This window comes from Dromiciops gliroides, chromosome 2, assembly GCF_019393635.1.
Source record: "Dromiciops gliroides isolate mDroGli1 chromosome 2, mDroGli1.pri, whole genome shotgun sequence".
Lineage (NCBI taxonomy): Eukaryota > Metazoa > Chordata > Mammalia > Microbiotheria > Microbiotheriidae > Dromiciops > Dromiciops gliroides.
This window is the reverse complement of record NC_057862.1, coordinates 456,865,573-456,885,341: the sequence shown is the minus strand read 5'-3', so window position 1 is coordinate 456,885,341 and position 19,769 is coordinate 456,865,573. Positions and strand designations below refer to the sequence as shown.

Here is a 19,769-nt window from a genome sequence, read left to right as displayed (position 1 = left end):
TCAGTAGCTCCCTATCACTTCCAGGACCAAATATAAAATCCTGTTTGGCTTTCAAAAAACTTTATAACTCTGCCCCCTCTCCCCCCAAATGACCTCTATCTTTCCAGTGTTCTTACATATTATACCTCATCATAAATTCTTCAATCCAGGGGCATTGCTACTCCATGAACAAGATACTTCGTCTCCCAACTCTAGGCATTTTCATTGGCTTCCCTGCATTGATGAAACGTTCTCTCTCATCTCTGTCTCTTAGCTTCTCTGGCTTCCTTCAAGTCACAACTAAAATCCCACCATCTACATAAAGCCTTTCCTGATCCCTCTTAATTCTAGTGCCCCCCTCTGTTGATTATTTCCAATTTACCTTGTATATAACTTGTTTGTACACAGTTATTTGTGTGCTGTCTCTCCCATTAGATTGTAAGCTCCTTGAGGGCAGGGACCGTCTTTTAACTTTCTTTGTATCCCCAGTGATAGCAATGCCTAGCACATAGTAGGTTCTTAATAAATGTTTATTGACTGCCAAAAAATTTCTTGACTGACTAAAAGACAAGTCACTAGGGGGCAGCTAGATGGTGCAGTGGTTAAAGCACCAGCCCTGAATTCAGGAATACCTGAGTTCAAATCCGGCCTCAGACACTTGACACTTACTAGCTGTGTGACCCTGGGCAAGTCACTTAACCCCCATTGCCTGCAAAAAACCAAACAAAAACAAACAAAAAAACCAAACAAAAAAAATAATAAAAGACAAGTCACTATGGGAATGAGAAGAATTTTTTTTTTTTAAGTGAGGCAATTGGGGTAAAGTGACTTGCCCAGGGTCACACAGCTAGTTAAGTGTTAAGTGTCTGAGGCTGGATTTGAACTCAGGTACTCCTGACTCCAGGGACGGTGCTCTATCCACTGCGCCACCTAGCTGCCCAGAATGAGAAGAATTTGATAAGAGTAGAGTAAGTGAACTGGTGAGTAGTGAAGACTCCACTAGTGTCATGTACCAAATGTGTCCAGTATCTCTCCCCCAACTGCAAATGTTCTCCTCCTTCCCTAATTAACTTGTATTTAACTACCTTGTATTTATTTTCTTTATAATCTATTCTGTATATATTTATAAAGGTACTTATCTCCCTAGTTAGAATGTAAACTCCTTGAGGGAAGAATTGTTTCATTCTTCATATTTGTAACATACAACCCCTAACTCAGTGCCTGGCACATTCTAGATGTTTAATAAAAGAATGCTAATTGATAGTGAGGAAGATCATTTCCATTTTGTAACTTTTTCCAGTGATGCTCAGAAACCCAGGAGAACCAGAAAAGAAATAAGACTGTTGATGTGGTGACAGAATGAGATACATATGTATGTGTATGTTTATGTAAATGTACGTGTATATGTGTATACACATCTGCATATGAGTAGTTATACATATATAAATATTATATAGACAATGAGGGAATTTGTTTTGCTTGACTGCATATTTATTACAAGAATCTGTTTTTCTTTTTCTTTTTTAATGGGGTGGGAGAGAGTAGGAGAGAGATAAAACAAATTTCTGTTAATTAAAAAAAAAACACAATTTCACAACCTAGATGGGGAAGGTGTTCCACATATGGAATCCTGGATACACTTTCAGATGAGGTCCCTGTAGTGTTAATTTTACTTACTTGTTTTATTTTGATACAAGGGACCTCTTAGGGATATTCTATGCTTGTAATATAAATAAAAACACATCAATAAAACCTTTAAAACCCTAAAAAAGGGAAGAGGTTCTAGGGTAGTAGCTAATGAAGCACGGACATGTTTGATTGCAGGGTATGGAAGCAAGAGAGGCCAGAGTGGGAGGAATGCTCTGGAAGAAGGGGCACACTCCAAGAGTCTAAGGGCCACAATATGGATAAAGTGGTGATATTTGTCTTTCGTTCTCAAAGAGAATCAATGACATCAGGAGGGTGATATCTTGACTTGCAAGTGAGCTGGCTTTAAGTGAGGCAGAGCTGTGCAAAGTCATCACCCCTCCTCCAGAGTCAATGTAGTCCAGTAGCAAGACGTAGGTCAGGACAAATGGCAATAATACATGGATAAATTATAAGTGTTTGTATGGGTGAAGAAGCAGAAGCAGTGAAGTGACAGAAGGCTGTGACTGGAGGGTAGGAATTTCAAGTTTCAGATCTTGGTGCAGTTCTCAAAGATAATAAAATCTAGGTTATTACTACATCAGTATGGCTGAACTAAGCTATTCTCAACCAGGGTTGGAGACTTGTATGGTCTCCTGGGTTTGAGGACTTGTTAATCAGCATGAATCAAATGCAGTTCCTAAGGATAATGGCAGGGGGTGGTATGGAGAGGAAGACCTTGGCCTACTGTTGTTGTTGTTTGTCCTTTTTTTCTCAAAAAAGACCATGACATACAAATGATGTCATGTCTTGCACTGAACTGGATTTAAGTCAGGGAGGGCTGTGCAAGGTCACCAGTATCACTCTCTCCTCCAGAGACATCTGAGTCCAGTGGCAAGATCTAGCTCAGGACAAATGGAGATGGTCCCAGATGTTTAAGGCAATTGGGGTTAAGTGACTTGCCCAGGGTCACACAGCTAGTAAGTGTTTAAGGTGAGGGGCAGCTAGGTGGTGCAGCGGATGTAACACTTGCCCTGAAATTGGGAGGACCTTGGCCTACTGAGGTCATCTGGGAAGCTTGGGAGAAGAGTTATTTCAAGGTCAGTAAATAACAGTAACAAGGATGGAGAGAGAATGGTATACTGGACCATACAGATTTCAGAAGGAAGTTCACAGAGGTCCATGGCCTTGGCGAGTCACATACCAGGGCTAAAAACACTGCAGAACTCTTGAGCTAAGTGAGCATCCAGTAATGGTTGACAATGGAATGCTGCGTGTGCTGGCCAGGTCGGTATAGCTGATGATTTTAACAGGTAGCACTGGCTATCTAATGTCTGACTGTGAAGAGTAAGAGAACAAGAAAGCCTGAATTTTCCACTTGGGTGCTAAATTGTGTTGCTCTGGTACACAAGAAATGAGATAAAATAATATTTACCTGGATAGCAACAGTTAAGTTTCTTCTGTGCAGGTGACGCTGCAGGTTTTCGAGACCGTGACTTGGGAGGGACTGAGATGACTGTGGCAGTCTGGGTATCAGTGCTGTCTGTGGGCAGATAGGTTTGGTAACCATGTTCAAAAACAAATTCTGGAGCTGAAACTAAAGATACAAAAAGTGTTACCATCACATGAACATTTTTATAATTCATAATATAATCATATAGCATGGTTAATATTAAGCTGTACTATTAAAAAAGTGAAAAATTATATATACTATATAGCTAGTCCATTCTGAGTAAAGGTAGACAGAAATGAAATACTACTAGGTTGGTATATGTGGACCATACATATTGTAACAATTGGAATGATGCCACCTGCTGGAGACTTACTGCAGGATGCCGCACCATGAGGAGAAGGCATCTGAAGGCAGGACATGCGGCTCTTTGGCGTCAGGAAGTGACGTTTGTTTGTGGGAGGAAGAGGGGGAGAGGCTGGTGCTCTTGCTCTCTTTCCTCAGGACTCGGGTGGAGAAGGGAGCGAGAAATGTGCTCTCCCTTTAATAGATAGATGAATCTAGGCTTTTCTTTCTCTTCACCAAATTCTTATTCTCCTTAATAAATGCTTAAAAGCCTAACTCTTGCTAAAGCTTATAATTTATTGGCGACCACTCATTAGATATTTTTTTTTTTAAGTGAGGCAATTGGGGTTAAGTGACTTGCCCAGGGTCACACAGCTAGTAAGTGTTAAGTGTCTGAGGCCGGATTTGAACTCAAGTACTCCTGACTCCAGGGCCGGTGCTCTATCCACTGTGCCACCTAGCTGCCCCCTCATTAGATATTTTAGACAGACTAGCTAGAATTTTAGCCCCTTACAATATAACAATTACTCTGTTTTTCTGGTCAGTAGTGTCTGTGGCTATAGCTAAATGGCTGATAGGAGGTAGAACTCATTACCTTGGCATCATTAGGATAGTATGCATTCGTTTTGTTCATTTATTCACTTATTAAACATTTATTAAACATTGGGGAAGAAACCAATATGAAGATATGGCTGCTGTCCTCAAGGAGCTTAAAATCTAAAGGGGGAAGGGGATGACACATACACGTATAAATATATTATTAATTAGTCTATATTATTAAGTGTATAAGAGGAGTGCAAAATGCCAGAACATAAGATGAAGAATGCTCTATAAAATCATATAATTTAGAGTTTAAACCCTCTTGTTTTACTGATATGGAAATTGGAGGCCCAGATGGGCAGGATGACTTGTGTGAGGTCACACACATCATAAATGGCAGGGCTGGAATGTGAATCCAAGTTTTGGGACTCTAAATCCAATGCTCCTTCCACTATTACTTCTGGCTGGGAAGTAATAGCAGAAGCAGAATTTAAGCTGTGCCTTAAAGGGAGAATTTGGGAGGAGTAGAGCAGAGAAAGCCATCTGAGGTATATGGAAACCTTATTTGACAGACAATGAAACTGAGGCCCAGAGAATTTAAGAAAGGAAGCATTAACAACTAGGGGGAGAAAAATCGTATAATGGGAGCTGGAGCTCACAGGCACTGAAGCTAAGCCTGGGTGGAATCTAGGGATTCTGAATCAGAGGTGAAGAGTTAGTGCATCCCAGGCATGGAGGGGGGGTGGTGACAGGGGTCATCCCCAAAGCATATGCAAGAACATGGAGATGCAAGATGTTACAACGTAGCATAGGAGAAAGTGAGTAATAGTCTGGAAAGGTAGATTTGAGCCAGATGGGGAGAGTCTGGAATACCATGCTGAGAAATTTGTATTTTATCCTAAGCACAACAGAAAACCACTCAAGATTTCTGATCATGTGGTTAGACCTGCGCTTTAGAAATATTATTTTGGCTGCTGTGTGGAGGATAGATTGGAGAAGGATTGATTACTGATTCAATGGCAGTGATGTATGAAAGACCAGGGAGAAAAGAAAACTAGAAGAGGGGCAAATGTCCTGCTTTCCAGAAAAGAAAAAATGGAACCTGTAGACTTAAGCCAGTGAGTCTGGGTTCTATCTTTAGCAAAATTCTAGGATGCATAATTAAATGCAGTTACTCAATCTCTAGAAATGGAAGAGAGGACCACAAAGAGTTGGCATACCTTCATTAAGAACAAGGCTAATTTTAATTCTTTTTTTGACAGGGTTACTAAATTAGCAGATCAGAGAATAGAGTAGATACTCTTTGATATTGTAGATATTCTTGGTTTAACCAAGTTTTTAAGTACAAGATGCTATTGTTGTGGAAAAAGGGAGAGATGTAGGCCAGACGATAATATAGTTAGATGGATTTGGAACTGGTTGATTGGCTAGACCCAAAGGATAGTTAATTAATAGTTTGATGTCAGGGGGCGGCTAGGTGGCTCAGTGGATAAAGCACCAGCCCTGGATTCAGGAGTACCTGTGTTCAAATCCGGCCTCAGACACATGACACTTACTAGCTGTGTGACCCTGGGCAAGTCACTTAACCCCCATTGCCTTGCAAAAAAAAAAATAGTTTGATGTCAACCCAGAAGGTCTCCAGTGATCTTAGCTTGGCCCCATACGGTTTAACATTTTTTATCAATGATGTGGAAAAAGACAATAGGTAGCATCCTTACCAGATCTTCAGATGACACAAAGCTAAGAGGGAGAGATAACATCCTGGATGACATAATCAGTATCTGAAAATATCTTGACAGGCTGTAAAATAGGGCTCAATCTAAAAAAGATGAAATCTAATAGGGATAAAGGTAAAATATTACATTTTGATTTAAGAAATTAACTTTACAAGGATAGCACCATGTGGCAGAAACTCAACTAGAGAGAAATTTGTGTGGAAAAGATCTCAGGCTTTTAACAGACCAAAAGGATAATAAGTCAACAGTATGATATATCAGTCAAAAAAGCTAAGATGATCTTGGACTACATTAAGAGAGGCATAGCTTCTAGGAGTTAGAAACTGAAAATCTCAATTTATGTTGCCCCAGTCAGACCATATCTGGAGTACTGTCTTCAGTTCTGGTCACCACATTTCAAGAAAGATTTTGATAAACTAGAATCTCCACAGGAGGGCAACCAAAATTTCAGAGGGCCTCAAATGCATTCCATCTGAGGACTGGTTAAAAGAACTGGAGATGTTTAGCTTAGAGAAGAAAAGGACATTATAACTATTCTACTTTCTAGTTATGTGGTCCTGGACAGGTCACTTAACTTTTCTGGGATTTGGTTTCCTTATTTGTAAAAAAAGGGGTTAGATTAGAGGGCCTCTTAAGTCCCTTCTAGCTGTTAACCAATGACCCAGTGTATTTGTAGGGCTGTTTTATGGAAAGGGATTAGATTCAGTTCCATTTGGTCCAAGAGGGCAGAACTAGGAGTACTAAGTAGAAATTAGAGGTACATTTTGGCTTGATGTCAGGAAAAATTTCCTAAAAATGATTCAGTGTTTTTCAGTTGTGTTTGACTCTTTGTGACCCACTTTAAAATTTTTTCTTGGCAAAGATACTGGAATTGTTTGCCATTTCCTTCAGCTCATTTTTTTTTTTTTTTTTTACAGATGAAGAAACTGAGGTAAATAGTGTGACACAGCTAGTAGTGTCTGAGGCCAGATTTGAACTCAGGATGATGAGTCTTTCTAACTCCAGCCTCAGTACTTTATCTACTGTGCCACCTAGTTGCCTCTTCCTAATAATTAGATCCATCCAAAAGTAGAATAGACTGTTTGGGGGATAATGTACTGGGATTCTCTTCATTGGGACAGAGGCTAGAGGATTACCTGTCAGGTGTGCAGTAGTAAGGGATTCTTTTGGGTGAATGGCTTCTGAGGTCCTTTCTAATACTGGAATTCTGTAATTCTATGAAAGGGGAAGCTAGAAACAGGAAGACAAATTAGGAGGCTATTATAATAGGCCAAGTTAGAGGTAATAAGGCAGGACTCTAAGATAGTGATAGGAGACAGAAAAGGATTAATGTAAGACCTGCTAAGAAAGTGTAATCCCTAAGGCTTGACAACTGATGTGATATGGAGGGAGATGGAAGGGTAGACTGTGACTCTGAGGTTGTAAACTTGGGTAACAGAAGATGGTGGTATGTTCAGGAGACCTAGGGAGGAGGGACAAGTTTAGGAAGAAAGATATCGTGAATATGAGATATTGATGAGACATCCAGGCTGGAGTTGGTGATTTGGGATGAGTTTTAAATAACAATTTGGGCTAAAGACAATTTTGGAAAACTGTAGCCACGGAGAGAGATGAGATCACCAGGAAAAGAGTACAGAGAGAAGCATGTGGTGGGGAAGGGAATAAGCATTTATTAAATGTCCACTATGTGTACTGTGCTAAATGTTTTACAAATGTTTCATTTTACCCTTTCAACAGATCTGTGAGGTAGGTACATTTATTTATTAGCCTTTACAGTTGAAATTGAGGCAAACTGGTTTGCCCAGTTCAAATGCCATTTCTATGACACCTACCCATCTGGAAGTAATAGTGGAAAGAGCAATGATTTGGAGTCAGAGTCTTCCTTTCTCCAGGATCAATGCTGTACCCACTGATCCACCTAGCTGCTTAGTGACAGATGAGAAGAGAGCCCAAGACAGAGCCTTAGGGGACATCCAAATTTGGGATGGTGTTTCATCAAAGCAGACTGAGGAGTCTTTAGGTGGGTATGAAGAGAAGCAGGAGAAGAGTTTTGCTGAAGCCAAAGGAGTAGAGAATATGCAAAAAGGTCAACAGGACCAAAATCTGTAGAGAGGTCAGATGGGATGAAGACTGAGAGAAGGCCTTTAGATTTAGCAGTTAAGGGACTGCTGGTAACTTTGGAGAAATCAATTTTCATAAAGTGCTGGCAGAAATCAAGTCAATTCAGCAAGTATTTATTAAGTGCCTACTATATGCCAGGCAATGTGTTAAGCCCTGAGTTTACAAAGAAAGGCAAAAGACAGTCGCTGCTCTCAAGGAGTTCACAGTCTAATGGAATAAATTGGAGCTAATCCTAGGTGGAAGACATTAAAATTAAGGAGGATTGGGAAAAGCTTCTTGTAGAAGATGGGTCTTTAGCTGAGACTTTAAGAAAGCTAGGAGGTAGAGATAAGGAGGGAGAGAGTTCGAGCCACAGGGGATAGCCAGAGAAAGTGCCTAGCACTGAGAGAGTGTCTTGTGCAAGGAATGGAAAGGAGGTCAGTGTCACTGTCACAGAGTACATGGAAGGTAGTAAGGCATAGGAAAGTGAAAAGGTAAGATGAGGTCAGGTTATGAAGGGCTTTAAAAGCCTAACAGGATTTTATAGTTGATCCTAGTGCTAATAGGGCAGCTAGGTGGTGCGTGGATAGAGTACTGGTCCTAGTCAGGAATAATAATTTTCCTGAGTTCAAATCTGGCCTCACATTTATTAGCTGTGTGACCCTGGGTAAATAACTTAACCCCATTTGCCTTGGTTTCCTTATCCGTAAAATAAGCTGGAGAAAGAAATGGCAAACCACTCCAATATTTCTAACAAGAAACCCCAAATGGGGTCATGAAGAGTTGGACACGACTGAAAAAAAAAAAGACTGAACAAATGCTAATGGAGAGAGTTTATTGAATAGGAGGTTAACATGGTCATATCTGTGCTTTAGAAAGATCAATTTGACAGCTGAGTGAAGGATGGATTGGACTGGGAAAAGACTTGAGGCAGGGAGATCAACCAGAAGTCAACTGTAATAGTCTAAGTATGGTATGAAGAGGGTCTGCACCAGGATGGTGGCACTCTCAGAGGACAGGAAGAGTGGTATATGAGAAATGTTATCAAGGTAGAATTGATAGGACTTAGAAACTGATTGGATATAGAAGGCGAAAGGGAGTGAGAAGTCAAGGATGACATCTAGGTTTTAGGGTTAGTGGACTAGGAGAATGGTGGTGCCTTCCACGGTACTAGGGAAGCTTGGAAGAGGGGAGAGTTTTTGGGGAAAGATAATGAGGTTTTGAGTTTTTGATGTTGAGCTTACAATGTCTATGGGATATCCAGTTTGAGATGTCCAATAGGCTGCTGGATATGTATCTGAGAATCATCTGCTTAAAGAAGATAATAGAATCTATGGGAACTGATGAGATCACCAAGCAAAATAGTATACAGGAAGAATAGAAGAGGGACCAACACAGAGCTATGGGGAAACCCAAAGAGACCATGCAAGATGTGGAAGAAGATCTAGCAAAGGAGAGTGAGAAGGAATGGTTAGACAGGTATGAGGAGAATCAGGAAAAGAACAGTCACAAAAACCTAGTGAGAACATAGTATCAAGGAGAAGATTGAGAAAAGGCCATTAGATTGGGCAATGAAAAGATCATTTGTAACTTTGGAGAGAAAAGTTAAATAATGAGATCAGAAGCCAGATTGATGAGGATTTAGAAGAGAGGAAAGGGAGTCAGGGCAGTGATTTTGGATAGCTTTCTCAAGAAATTTATTCATGAGAGGGAGGCAAGAGATAGGACAGTAGTTAGTAGAGATGGACAGACCAATTGAGGGTTTTTTGAGAATGGGGATATATGGACATATATGTAGGCAGTAGGGGAACATCTATCAGAGAGAGACTGAGGATTAATGGGAGAGTGGGAATGAAAGGAGGGACAATATGCTGGAGAAGATGGGATGAAATGGGATCACCTGTGAATGTAGATGGGTTAACCTTGTAAAACGGTAAGGCTATATCATCATGTGAGGCAAGGTGAGGGAGGAGATAGTGGCAAAAGTTATTTGAGTGATATGAGATCAGAAAGAAGGGAAAAGAGGGAGCTCCTGATAAGGGGCTGCAATTTTTTCAATGAAATATGAGGTTTTGAGATGAGAGGGGAGGGGATGGGGATCTGTGGAAGGTTTGAGTAAGGATGAAAAGGTTTGGAAGAGCTGTTGTGGAGAGTGGGCAGTGAACTGAGTAGGGAGAGATAAAAGAACTGCTTTTCCACAGTGAGGACTGAGTTGAGATTATATAACATATATTTGTAGTGGATCAAGTCAGTATGGTTTTATGATTTTCTCCACCTTTGTTCAGCAGCATGTAAATATAGGAGTGAAAATAGTGGATAGTAAAGTAATCCAAGTCTGGTGCTTGATGGGGCAAGAACAGCAACAGGATAAAGGGACAAGGGCCTTGAGAAGATAGAATACAGTTGAACTGGTTCACCAAATGATCAAGATATGGAAAGGAGGAGACTGTGCAGTGCAGGGGTGTTGGTCTAGGGAATAACTGATAGTGGAGTAATTAGAGATCTTGGTAAGGATGAAAAACAGGGTTCAAGATGCAAGTCAGAGGAAGAGATGAAATGATAACAGATTATAAGATAAAGATTTTCAGACTTCATAAGCATAGAGGTGAGACACTTGTGAGTGAAGATAAGATCAAGGTTATTACTGTATGTATAGCTGAGGTGGGTAGAGGAGCAGCTCATAAGAAATTAAGAAATTGAGGAATTCAGTTAGGGTTTTTGAGGGAGCATATACATATTATACACATATATATGCACATATAAGTATAGATGTATGTGTGTATATATGTATGTATATATGTATATGGTGTGTTGAAGTCCCCTAACATGAGGAGGAAAAAAAACTGAGCCAAACACTGAACTCATTGAGGGAGGAAGGGGAGTATCCTGGAAGTCTGTAGACAACAACCATTGGAACCTTGATTGGGTAATAAATATGGATTAAATGAACCTCAAAGAAGGGGATACTGTTTAGTGATGGGGGTAGTGGGAAAGTCTGGAAGTGGCAATGGGGTGGAAGGAGTTTTCCAACTCAGCCACCACAACAATGAAAGTACAACCAGTGACGGAAAGGGTAATTGTATCTCAGGGCTTACAAAACGATGAAGGAAACAAAAAAGGAAAAGGTTGAAGATGAAAGCTAATGTGTTACCTATGGAGCAGGTATTCTAGAGAACACAATGGAAGGGATGAATGGCTTTAGAACGGGGTGGGATGTGTGTGTGTGGGATTGGGTTGATGGGAACGGGAATAAGGGAACAGTCAGTGGGAGATGTAGAATGAGGTTTGGACAATGGGAACTGGGAGTTCAGAATCATTGGGATGGGGAGGCTTCACCTAGAAGTGGAATTGTCTCAGGGTGTCAACTAGAAAAGCACAGGGGAAAGAGAGGAGGAGAGGAAGAGATAGCATGTGCCCACTCTGGAGCAAAGCAAGATTTCCAGAGGTTGAGAAGTGAATGGAAGATAATGAAATGAAGGCAATGAGGACAGATGATGTTTTCTAAGAGTTTAGCTGTGAAATAAAGATGAAATTCAGGATAAGATTTTGAAGAGATATCAAGATAAGTAAAGTTTGTTTTTTCCTTAAGGATAGGGGGAGATTTGGGCATGTTTGTAGGTGGTAAGATAGAAACGAGGAGAATAGGAAAAGACTAAAATAAGAGTCAAAGAGAATAGGATTTATTAAAAGGCAAGCTCCTGGAGGAGGCAGGAGGGAAGAAGATCAAGGAGATAATGACAAGAACTGGCCTTGGTAAGGAGAGGACCACTTCTTCCTCAGAGATTGGAGCAAAGGAGAAGACAATGGAGGATAAAATAGAGGAGTTGTTGGGGTGTGGAGTAGGGAAGAAGAGGGAACTCAGTGGATGGCCTAGATTTTCTTAGTAAAGTAGAAGACAAAGTCAGGGGCTGAAAGGGAGGAAGTGCACTTAGGTCAGCAGTATCAAACTCAAACAGAACTGGGGACACTAAACTGAATATAATATATGAACCTGTGGGCTGCATGTTGACTTAGTTTTAAAATATAATGTTATCGGGGCGGCTAGGTGGTGCAGTGGATAGAGCACCAGCCCTGGAGTCAGGAGTACCTGGGTTCAAATCCGGCCTCAGACACTTAACACTTACTAGCTGTGTGACCCTGGGCAAGTCACTTAACCCCAATTGCCTCACTAAAAAAAAAAAAAAATTAAAAAAAAATATATATAATGTTATCTAAGTTTTTTGTATTTTTATGTATGTTGTTAAATATTTTCCTACATTTTAATCTGGTTTGGGGCTTCATTGGGAAGTGTTGCTGGCCACATGGCCTGCGGTTTTTGATACCTTTGGTGTAGGGTTCTTGAGGAGGTTTGGAACAGTTGATATGGGAGGTATGGTAGAGACTCAATCAAGGAAGAACAAAAGGATTGCTATAAAGCATTGAGGATCCAGCTCAGATTAAATAATATAAATCTGAATATGAAAATAACAATATTAAAATATTAAATAACAATAACCAGGCAATACAGCTGTATGGCTTCTTCCAGTGGCATTTGGTAGTAATCAGCAGCACGGGAATAGAATAGTAAAAGTAGATGGTGGGGGTAAGCCAAGGTAGGGAAAGGGAAGGAAATAACTATTTATTAGTAAGTGAGGGTTGTTTTTTTTTTTTGGTTTTGTGGGGCAATGGAGGTTAAGTGACTCGCCCAGGATCACACAGCTAGTAAGTGTCAAGTGTCTGAGGCCAGATTTGAACTCAGGTACTCCTGAATCCAGGGCCGGTGCTTTATCTACTGTACCACCTAGCTGCCCTCTGAAATAACTATTTATTAAGCACCAATCATGTGCCAGGAACTTTTCTAAGAGCTTTACAAATATTATTTAATTTCATCCTCACAACAACCCTGTGTTCTTGTTCAGTCATTTCAGTTGTGTCCAACTGTTTGTGACCCCATTTGAGGTTTTCTTGGCAAAGATACTAGAGTGGTTTGCCATTTCCTTCTCCAGCTCATGTTACAGAAGAGGAACCTGAGACAGACAGAGGTTAAATGATCTCCTCAGGTCACAGAGCTGGGAAGTGTCTGGGGCTGGATCTGAACCTAGGTCTTCCTCACTCCAGGCCCACAGCTCTATCTACTTCACCATCTGGCTGCCTCAGCAGTTTGGAAACTTGTGAGTAGAGGTTTAGGAAAAGGGGGCAAGGGATGTAGGACAGAGAACAGTACATACTTGAACTAGTAAATTATAGTGTTGAGACAATGAAGCAATGAAAGTAAGATTGCAGACTGGGGTAGAAGGACTATATATTTCTTTCCAGGAGCATAAAGCCTACATATAGATGGAATGAAACTGAGGCAGAAGAAGAGGTTATGATTAGAGAAGGGAATTTCAGAGTTCTCTATCATAGAGGCAGCAGTTACCACTGCTAGTGAAATCTAAAGTATGACTAGCCCTGTGCCTAACTGGTAGAAGACATACAAGTTAAGAAATCTGATGAATTAGAATATTATAATGGTAGGAGTATATTGTGGGAATAGAGAAGAAGGTACTGAAATCCTTGAGAAAAGGGGGAGAGTAAACCAGGGGCAGTTTCTCTCTCTCTCTCTCTCTCTCTCTCTCTCTCTCTCTCTCTCTCTCTCTCTCTCTCTCTCTCTCACACACACACACACACACACACACACACACACACACACACACACACACACACGATCTGGACTGGGTGATATAGGCAGATGGAGAAAAGATAGCTGAGAGCCAGCAGTAGTCAGTGGGTCTGGATATGGTAGTGATGAGTTAAGAATGTCTACTCTTTCTTCTAGCTTAGCATGGCATGGGAGAAGAAATATCCAGTACTGGAAAATGATGGAATAGGGGGAAAAAGAAAGATCTGGAGTAGGAGTTAAAATGCTTCTCCCTTCTTATTAGACATCTCAAACAGGATGCCCTAGACATATCTCAAAACCAGAATTTATTTTTCCCTGAAAATCCTCCCATCTACTGAACTTCCCTATTTATATCGAAGGCACCATCATCCTTTCAGCTTTTCAGATTCATAATCTTTATCCCCTCATTCTTTCTCAACCCCATCCATTTCAGTCCTGCCTTTCCTTTACTGGACCTTTTCTTCTTTGTGCTTCCCTTCCCTCTAGAACCTATGTCCTCTTGTTAACAAATTCCTCTTCATCCTAAAACTCTTTCTCTTACTCTTTCCATTTTCTTTTTCTCAAAGAAACCTGACTTCCTATAAAGCACATATTTAATAAGTTGCCAAACTTTTTGTTTTCCACTTCCACAACAGTTGTAGAATCTCATCCCTCCTCTCTATTCACATTTCTCACTTGGACTATTTCAACAATGGTCTAATTGGTATTTTTGTCACAAGACTTCCCACTCCAATCCACCCTTTTTTACACAACAGCCAAAGTGATTATTCTTAAGTACAGCTCTGACCCTATTCAGTAAACTCTAGTAGTTCCCTTTTGCCTCTATGATAAAGTATAAACTCCTCTGTTTGGCTTTTAAAGCCATTCATGGGGCAGCGAGGTGGCACAGTGGATAGAGTACTGGCCCTGGAGTCAGGAGTACCTGAGTTCAAATCTGACCTCAGACACTTAACACTTACTAGCTGTGTGACCCTGGGCAAGTCACTTAACCCCCATTGCCTCACCAAAAAGAAAAAAAAAAGCCATTCACAATCTGGCCCAAACCTCTCCTTCCTGAACCATTAGTTTTACATTACTCCTATTTCTATACTCTATAATTTAACCAAACTGGCCTCTTCTCTATTCTTCACACGTAGCCCCCAATGTCTCATCTCATGCCTTTGTTCTGGCTATTTCCAATACCTGGGACTATATTCCCTCCTTACCTCCACCTCATAAAATCTCTCACATCCTTGAAGACACAGCCCAAGCACCATTTTTTATAGGAAGTCTTTCTTGATCCCCCCAAGTAAGTACTTTCTTCCTTAACAATCTTTCATTTAACTATTTTATATACATCTTTTGTATTGATTCTTTTTATATTTATTCTGTACATACTTATATATGTACATGTATCTCCCCTGGTAGAATATAACTTCTTTAAGACTAGGGATTATTTCACTTTTTTGCATTTGTATCCTCAGTATCTATCTAGCGCACTAAGTACACTGTGGACACTTAATAAATGCTTATCAGTGGACTGATTTGGCCTTGTTTATTCAAAGTTTTCCATGGTTTAGCACAATACTGTCTTTCCAACATTTCAATCTTATCTCATATTACAAATACTTTCTGTTCCCCAGATGGGTTCCTATCTCTTTGCCTTTGCTTATGTTGTTTCTTTCTTATGTTTCATATCTTTGCCTTTTGCCACTCCATTCCTCCACCTCTATCTACCCTTTTAAAACCCTACTCAAATGCTGCCTTTTTTAGGCAGCCTCCACTGTCTAAAAATGATCTTCTCCCTTGGATCTCACAAAGGACTTTGTTTTGCAGCTAATGTACTTGCCACAGTTAATTGTGTATTTCAGATAATTATCAGTATATGGGTTTTAGGTCTTTACCAGAATGAAAGTGCCATGGGGCAGAGACTGCTGTCTTAACTTTGTATCTCTCCTAGTATCTAGTGCCATGTTCTTAACATAGTAGGTATCTATTAACCATTATGAATGGGAAGAGGGTAGAGTTAGCCACCACATTAGAAACTAATGATCTTCTTCCTTGTGTTGAAGTGTAAATCTCAAGATTCTGAACCCAGAACTTTCTTGTATTGTATACAAATAATCGATTTCAGTGATAATGATGACTTCAAATCAGGGTCTTTCTCAAAGAGAACAGCACAGCACTAAGAGAAAAGAATCAGGAAAACTGAATTTTGGTCCCAGGTCTGCCATTAACTAACCTCCTCTGTCATCGTTAGCAAGATATCTGCCTTCTTTGAGTCTCAGTTTCCTCATCTATGAAAAAAGAAGTCTGGTTTAGATAGAAGAGGGAATAAAGCCCCTCTCAATTGTAGGATTTTATGAGTAGCCTCGTTTTAAGCCAGTGGTAAAAGCCTGGGATATTCCAAGGGCTGGTATTTAGTTACAAGGATCACACCATTTATGGCTACATTTTTATTTTCCAAGTAATTAAAGCTATACATACCGGTGATGGTCTGGGTCTCTGAAGTGATGGTTCTTGTGGTGGTCTGAGTCGGGGTAGCTGGCACCGTTTCCTCTGACACAAACTGAACTGCGTTGGGAGCACCAGGTGTAGTGCTGGTCAGCTGACAACCACTTTGCTTATGGGCAACAAAGGTATCCAAGTTATTAAACTGCTGCTTGCAAATGCCACAGATGTGAATATCTGGGGTTAGCTCCACTAAGACAGTAGTGCCACCAGGAACTATATAAAACAAAAAGAAAAAATTCACAAGTGAATTAAAAAGATTTTCAAAATGCAAACTGAATGGGCTTTTACTTTTGGACTAATGATAAAGATTGTAGATAGCGGTGATGGGTTTACAGATGAGAAAGCTGAAGCTCAGAGAAATGAAGTGATCTGTCCAAGGTCAAACAGGCAGTAATAAGTGCCAGCACCAGAATTTGAACCCAGGTCCTCGAACTCCAAATTAAATGTTCTTTCCGGTGCAGTTTTTTTTTTTGTTGTTGTTAAAAAGCAAATTCTTATGACTACCATTAAAAGGAGACTTTATGGATTAACCTGGCATGGAGGTAGCCCAGGATTCCCCAAGGTTATGCTAGTGGAGTACAAACTCTAGAAGGTCCTGCTAAAATGTAAAGACTCTAAGAACAGCTGGACAACAGACCACCTGAGGATCAGGTTAGCTAGGCATAGAAAAATGTCAGGAAAAGCCTGGCCACAGAAATTTATGAAAATAATTATTAAGTTATAGGGAGGCTCCCATCTGTCTAGATGGAGGTATAACACTGATCTTTTAAAACATGAATTTAGAACAGAAATTCTGATGAATTTCTTGTGAACTTTTAAATAACAAGCCCAGTTAAATTTATACTTATAACACAATTTTTTAAAGGAAAGGAGTTAGGCTTTCACTATCTAAAATTACTGGATAATTTCTTTCCCCCCTCTGTCTCCTAAAAAACAGGTGTCCTGTGTATATTTACTTGTAGTAAAGTGGCAAGCCCAAAGTATTCTCAGTATTTTATCACTATATTAACATTATCAATAATATTTTAAAATTTGATAGCCTTTTTTGCTAAGGAGCTCCTTCATAAGTAGAATTCTTTGTAGCTATTACTCCTTCCCACATTCAGCAGCTGGGTTAACTGAGGAAATGAGAAAGGAAGTGATTTGAAGAGATTGATTTTATGCATTTTATCACGGATGGGTCCAGGCCTCACTTTCTAATTAGGTTAAGAAAGCTGAAAGAAGCAGATGATGGTAACCCATAGAGTTAAACAATTTTTTTCCCCCTGACACTGTCTCTAACTCAAGCGACAACAAGGGTTACAAAATGATGATGTTAGAAAGTATTTTCCCCCCACCAAACCCCAACCCACCCAGGGGTAAACTGCATAATTTGCAGGAAGCCTCTTGTATCTTAAGCTAACCTTGATTTCCTATTAATGGGGTCATGCAATATGCCTTTACCCAATTATTACTGCTGAAATCACATTCCTCAACAAAGCAGGATTTGGTTTGAATGTGGCAGAACTTTTCTTTGCAGGGATTTCCTATTGCTTCTCCCCTTCTAGCCTCTCTTTCCTGGCATAATGTCCCTCAACTCCTGGCCACAGAGCCCCATGGTGGAGAGGACCACAAACCAATGGTGGGGGAGACTCAAACTTTTTTCCAAGCTACTGTCCCCTGACTCCTTCCGACGACCCTCTGGATTCTGCAAATACATCGGTGGGGAATGGGAGATAAAACCCTTCGCCGTCCTGATGCTGGAACTGTCCTTGGATGCAGCCGCAGCCCACCCCCCGGCTCCAGGGTACCAGTGGCTCTGCTCGGGGGAAAAAAAAGCAAGCTAGCTCTGTCCCAGGCTCCCACGCCCTCCTCCGCCCGGCAGGCGCGCGCTCTCTCCCCAGCCAGGTTCCCGGGCTGGGGCTCGCGCCGGCAGGTTGTTGCTACCCAGGTTTCGGGGCTCCAGACTCGGCCCAGTTCTCCCTCAGTGTGTTCCAGCCCGGGCCCCGGAGCGCGCCGTGCGGCATAACTTACACTGGACTGAGCCGGGGAAGCCCTCGCCCCCGCCGCTCGCGTTCATGGCCTGGGGTTGAAGTCTCGCTGGGGCTGCAAAGGCCGGGGTGCATAGGGTTGATGGGGCGGGGGGGGGGTAGTGGTGGTGGGGTGAGAGCGCGTGTTTATTTACATTATGCAGTGACTTTTCCTCTTCCCTCCTTCCCCCCCCCCTCCCCGCCCCGCTTCCTCCCTTAACTCAGCGATTCAAGAGGACGGATGTAAAGAAAACCACACTTCCGCTGCCTAGAGGGCGCTTTAAGGCGGGCATCCACCTGCTTCTAGTTCTGCGTCCTCCCTTCTATGCAGGGGCTGCTACAAGCCACCGACAGCCGTTTGTTGGCCTTGCTTTGCTAGGGCTATTGCTCCTGCTCCCCATTAAGAGTACTGTAGCCCCAGCAGCCATCCTAGACACGCAGATCGTGTCTAGGAGCGGTGCTGCTAGAACTCACCCCTCCCCCTTTCTTTGCAGCTGTTACAAGCCGGCTGCAGCGACTTTCTCCCTTGTGTATTGCGCTTGCGTGCTCATTACCCTTCAAGGAAAGCAAAGCGGCTCTCTCCCCCTGCTGGTCAATTACAGAAGGCAGTGGGCAGGGCGGCTCTTAGTCAAGAGAGCAGGAGCTAACATTGGGAATGTAGGAGCCGCCTTATTAAAGGGTGTATCTACTTAGGGGGGAATCACAGATTCTTGGAAGTATTTAAGTTAGAGCTGTAAAAACCCTGGAACATGATTTTTTAAAAAAAATTAGTTTATTGTTTACGTATTTTTAACATTCAAATAAAATTTCTTTTTTAGTTCCAAAATCTCCCACCCATTGAGAAGGCAAGCAATATGACATTAATTATATATGTGAAATCGTGCAAAACGTATTTCTATATTATCTATGTGAACAAGAATTTTTGTTCTGGAATTCATGTATTTTTTATTTTTTTGAAGTCTATCAGGGTTAAAAATGACTTGCTCATGGTCACACAGCTAAAGTGTCTTCTTGTAGTTGTTTGTCCTTTCTCGAAAAGGACCATGACCTTGGGGGTGGTGTCATGACTTGCAGTGAATTGGATTTAAGTGAGGGAGGGCTGTGCAAGTTCACCAACCTCACTTTCTCCTACAAAGTTATCTGGGTACAGTGGCAAGATATATATCAGGATGACTGGAGATGGTCCTGGATGTTTAAAGCAATTGGGGTTAAGTGACTTGCTTAGCGTGACACAGCTAAGTGTTTGAAGTGAGATTTGAACTCAGGTCCTCCTGACTTCAGGGCCAGTGCTCTATCCATTGTGCCACCTTGCTGCTCCTGCCCATGTATTTTTTTTAAATAATGTTTTAAGGTAATATAAATTTAAAAATATTTGCTAGCTATTTCAATAGAATTTGCTTTCTTTATAATCTTATATATTTTATAGGCAGCTGGATATAGCACAATGGATAGAGCACTAGACTTGGCATCTGGAAGACCTGAACTCAATTACGACCTTTGACACTTAATAACTATGTGATGCTGGGCAACTGACAACCCCCTTTCAACTTTAGTTTCCTTATTTGTAAAAGGGGAATGATAATAGCAGCACCTACCTCCTGGGATTGTTGTGAGGATAAAACAAGATAGTATTTGTAAAACATTATTGAGAACCTTAAAGCTGTATATAAATGCTAGCTTATGCATTATTTTTTCTTTTTCCTTTTCCTTCCTTCCTCCATACCACGTCCCCCCCCACCCCCCCAGGGGTCATAGCTTCCACCAAATTACCAACTTCTATTTAAGTGTCAACTCTCTACCAGGTTCTGTGCTAAGTGCTGGGAATATAAAGAAAGGCAAAAACCAGTCCT

The 19,769-nt window shown here is 41.1% G+C and overlaps 1 protein-coding gene across 1 annotated transcript in view; it reads right to left on the bottom strand.

Moving 5' to 3' along the window:
- ZFP64 (ZFP64 zinc finger protein) overlaps window positions 1-18,097 on the bottom strand; it is a 30,928-nt gene extending 12,831 nt beyond the window's left edge. The window contains exons 1-3 of the mRNA XM_043981119.1: window positions 17,924-18,097; window positions 15,884-16,123; window positions 3,041-3,202 (exon numbers count right to left, since the gene is read on the bottom strand). Coding sequence (XP_043837054.1) covers window positions 3,041-3,202; window positions 15,884-16,123; window positions 17,924-17,969 — 448 coding nt within the window. The 5' untranslated portion in view covers window positions 17,970-18,097. The remainder of the gene's footprint in view (window positions 1-3,040; window positions 3,203-15,883; window positions 16,124-17,923) is intronic.
- Window positions 18,098-19,769: the final 1,672 nt, after the last annotated feature.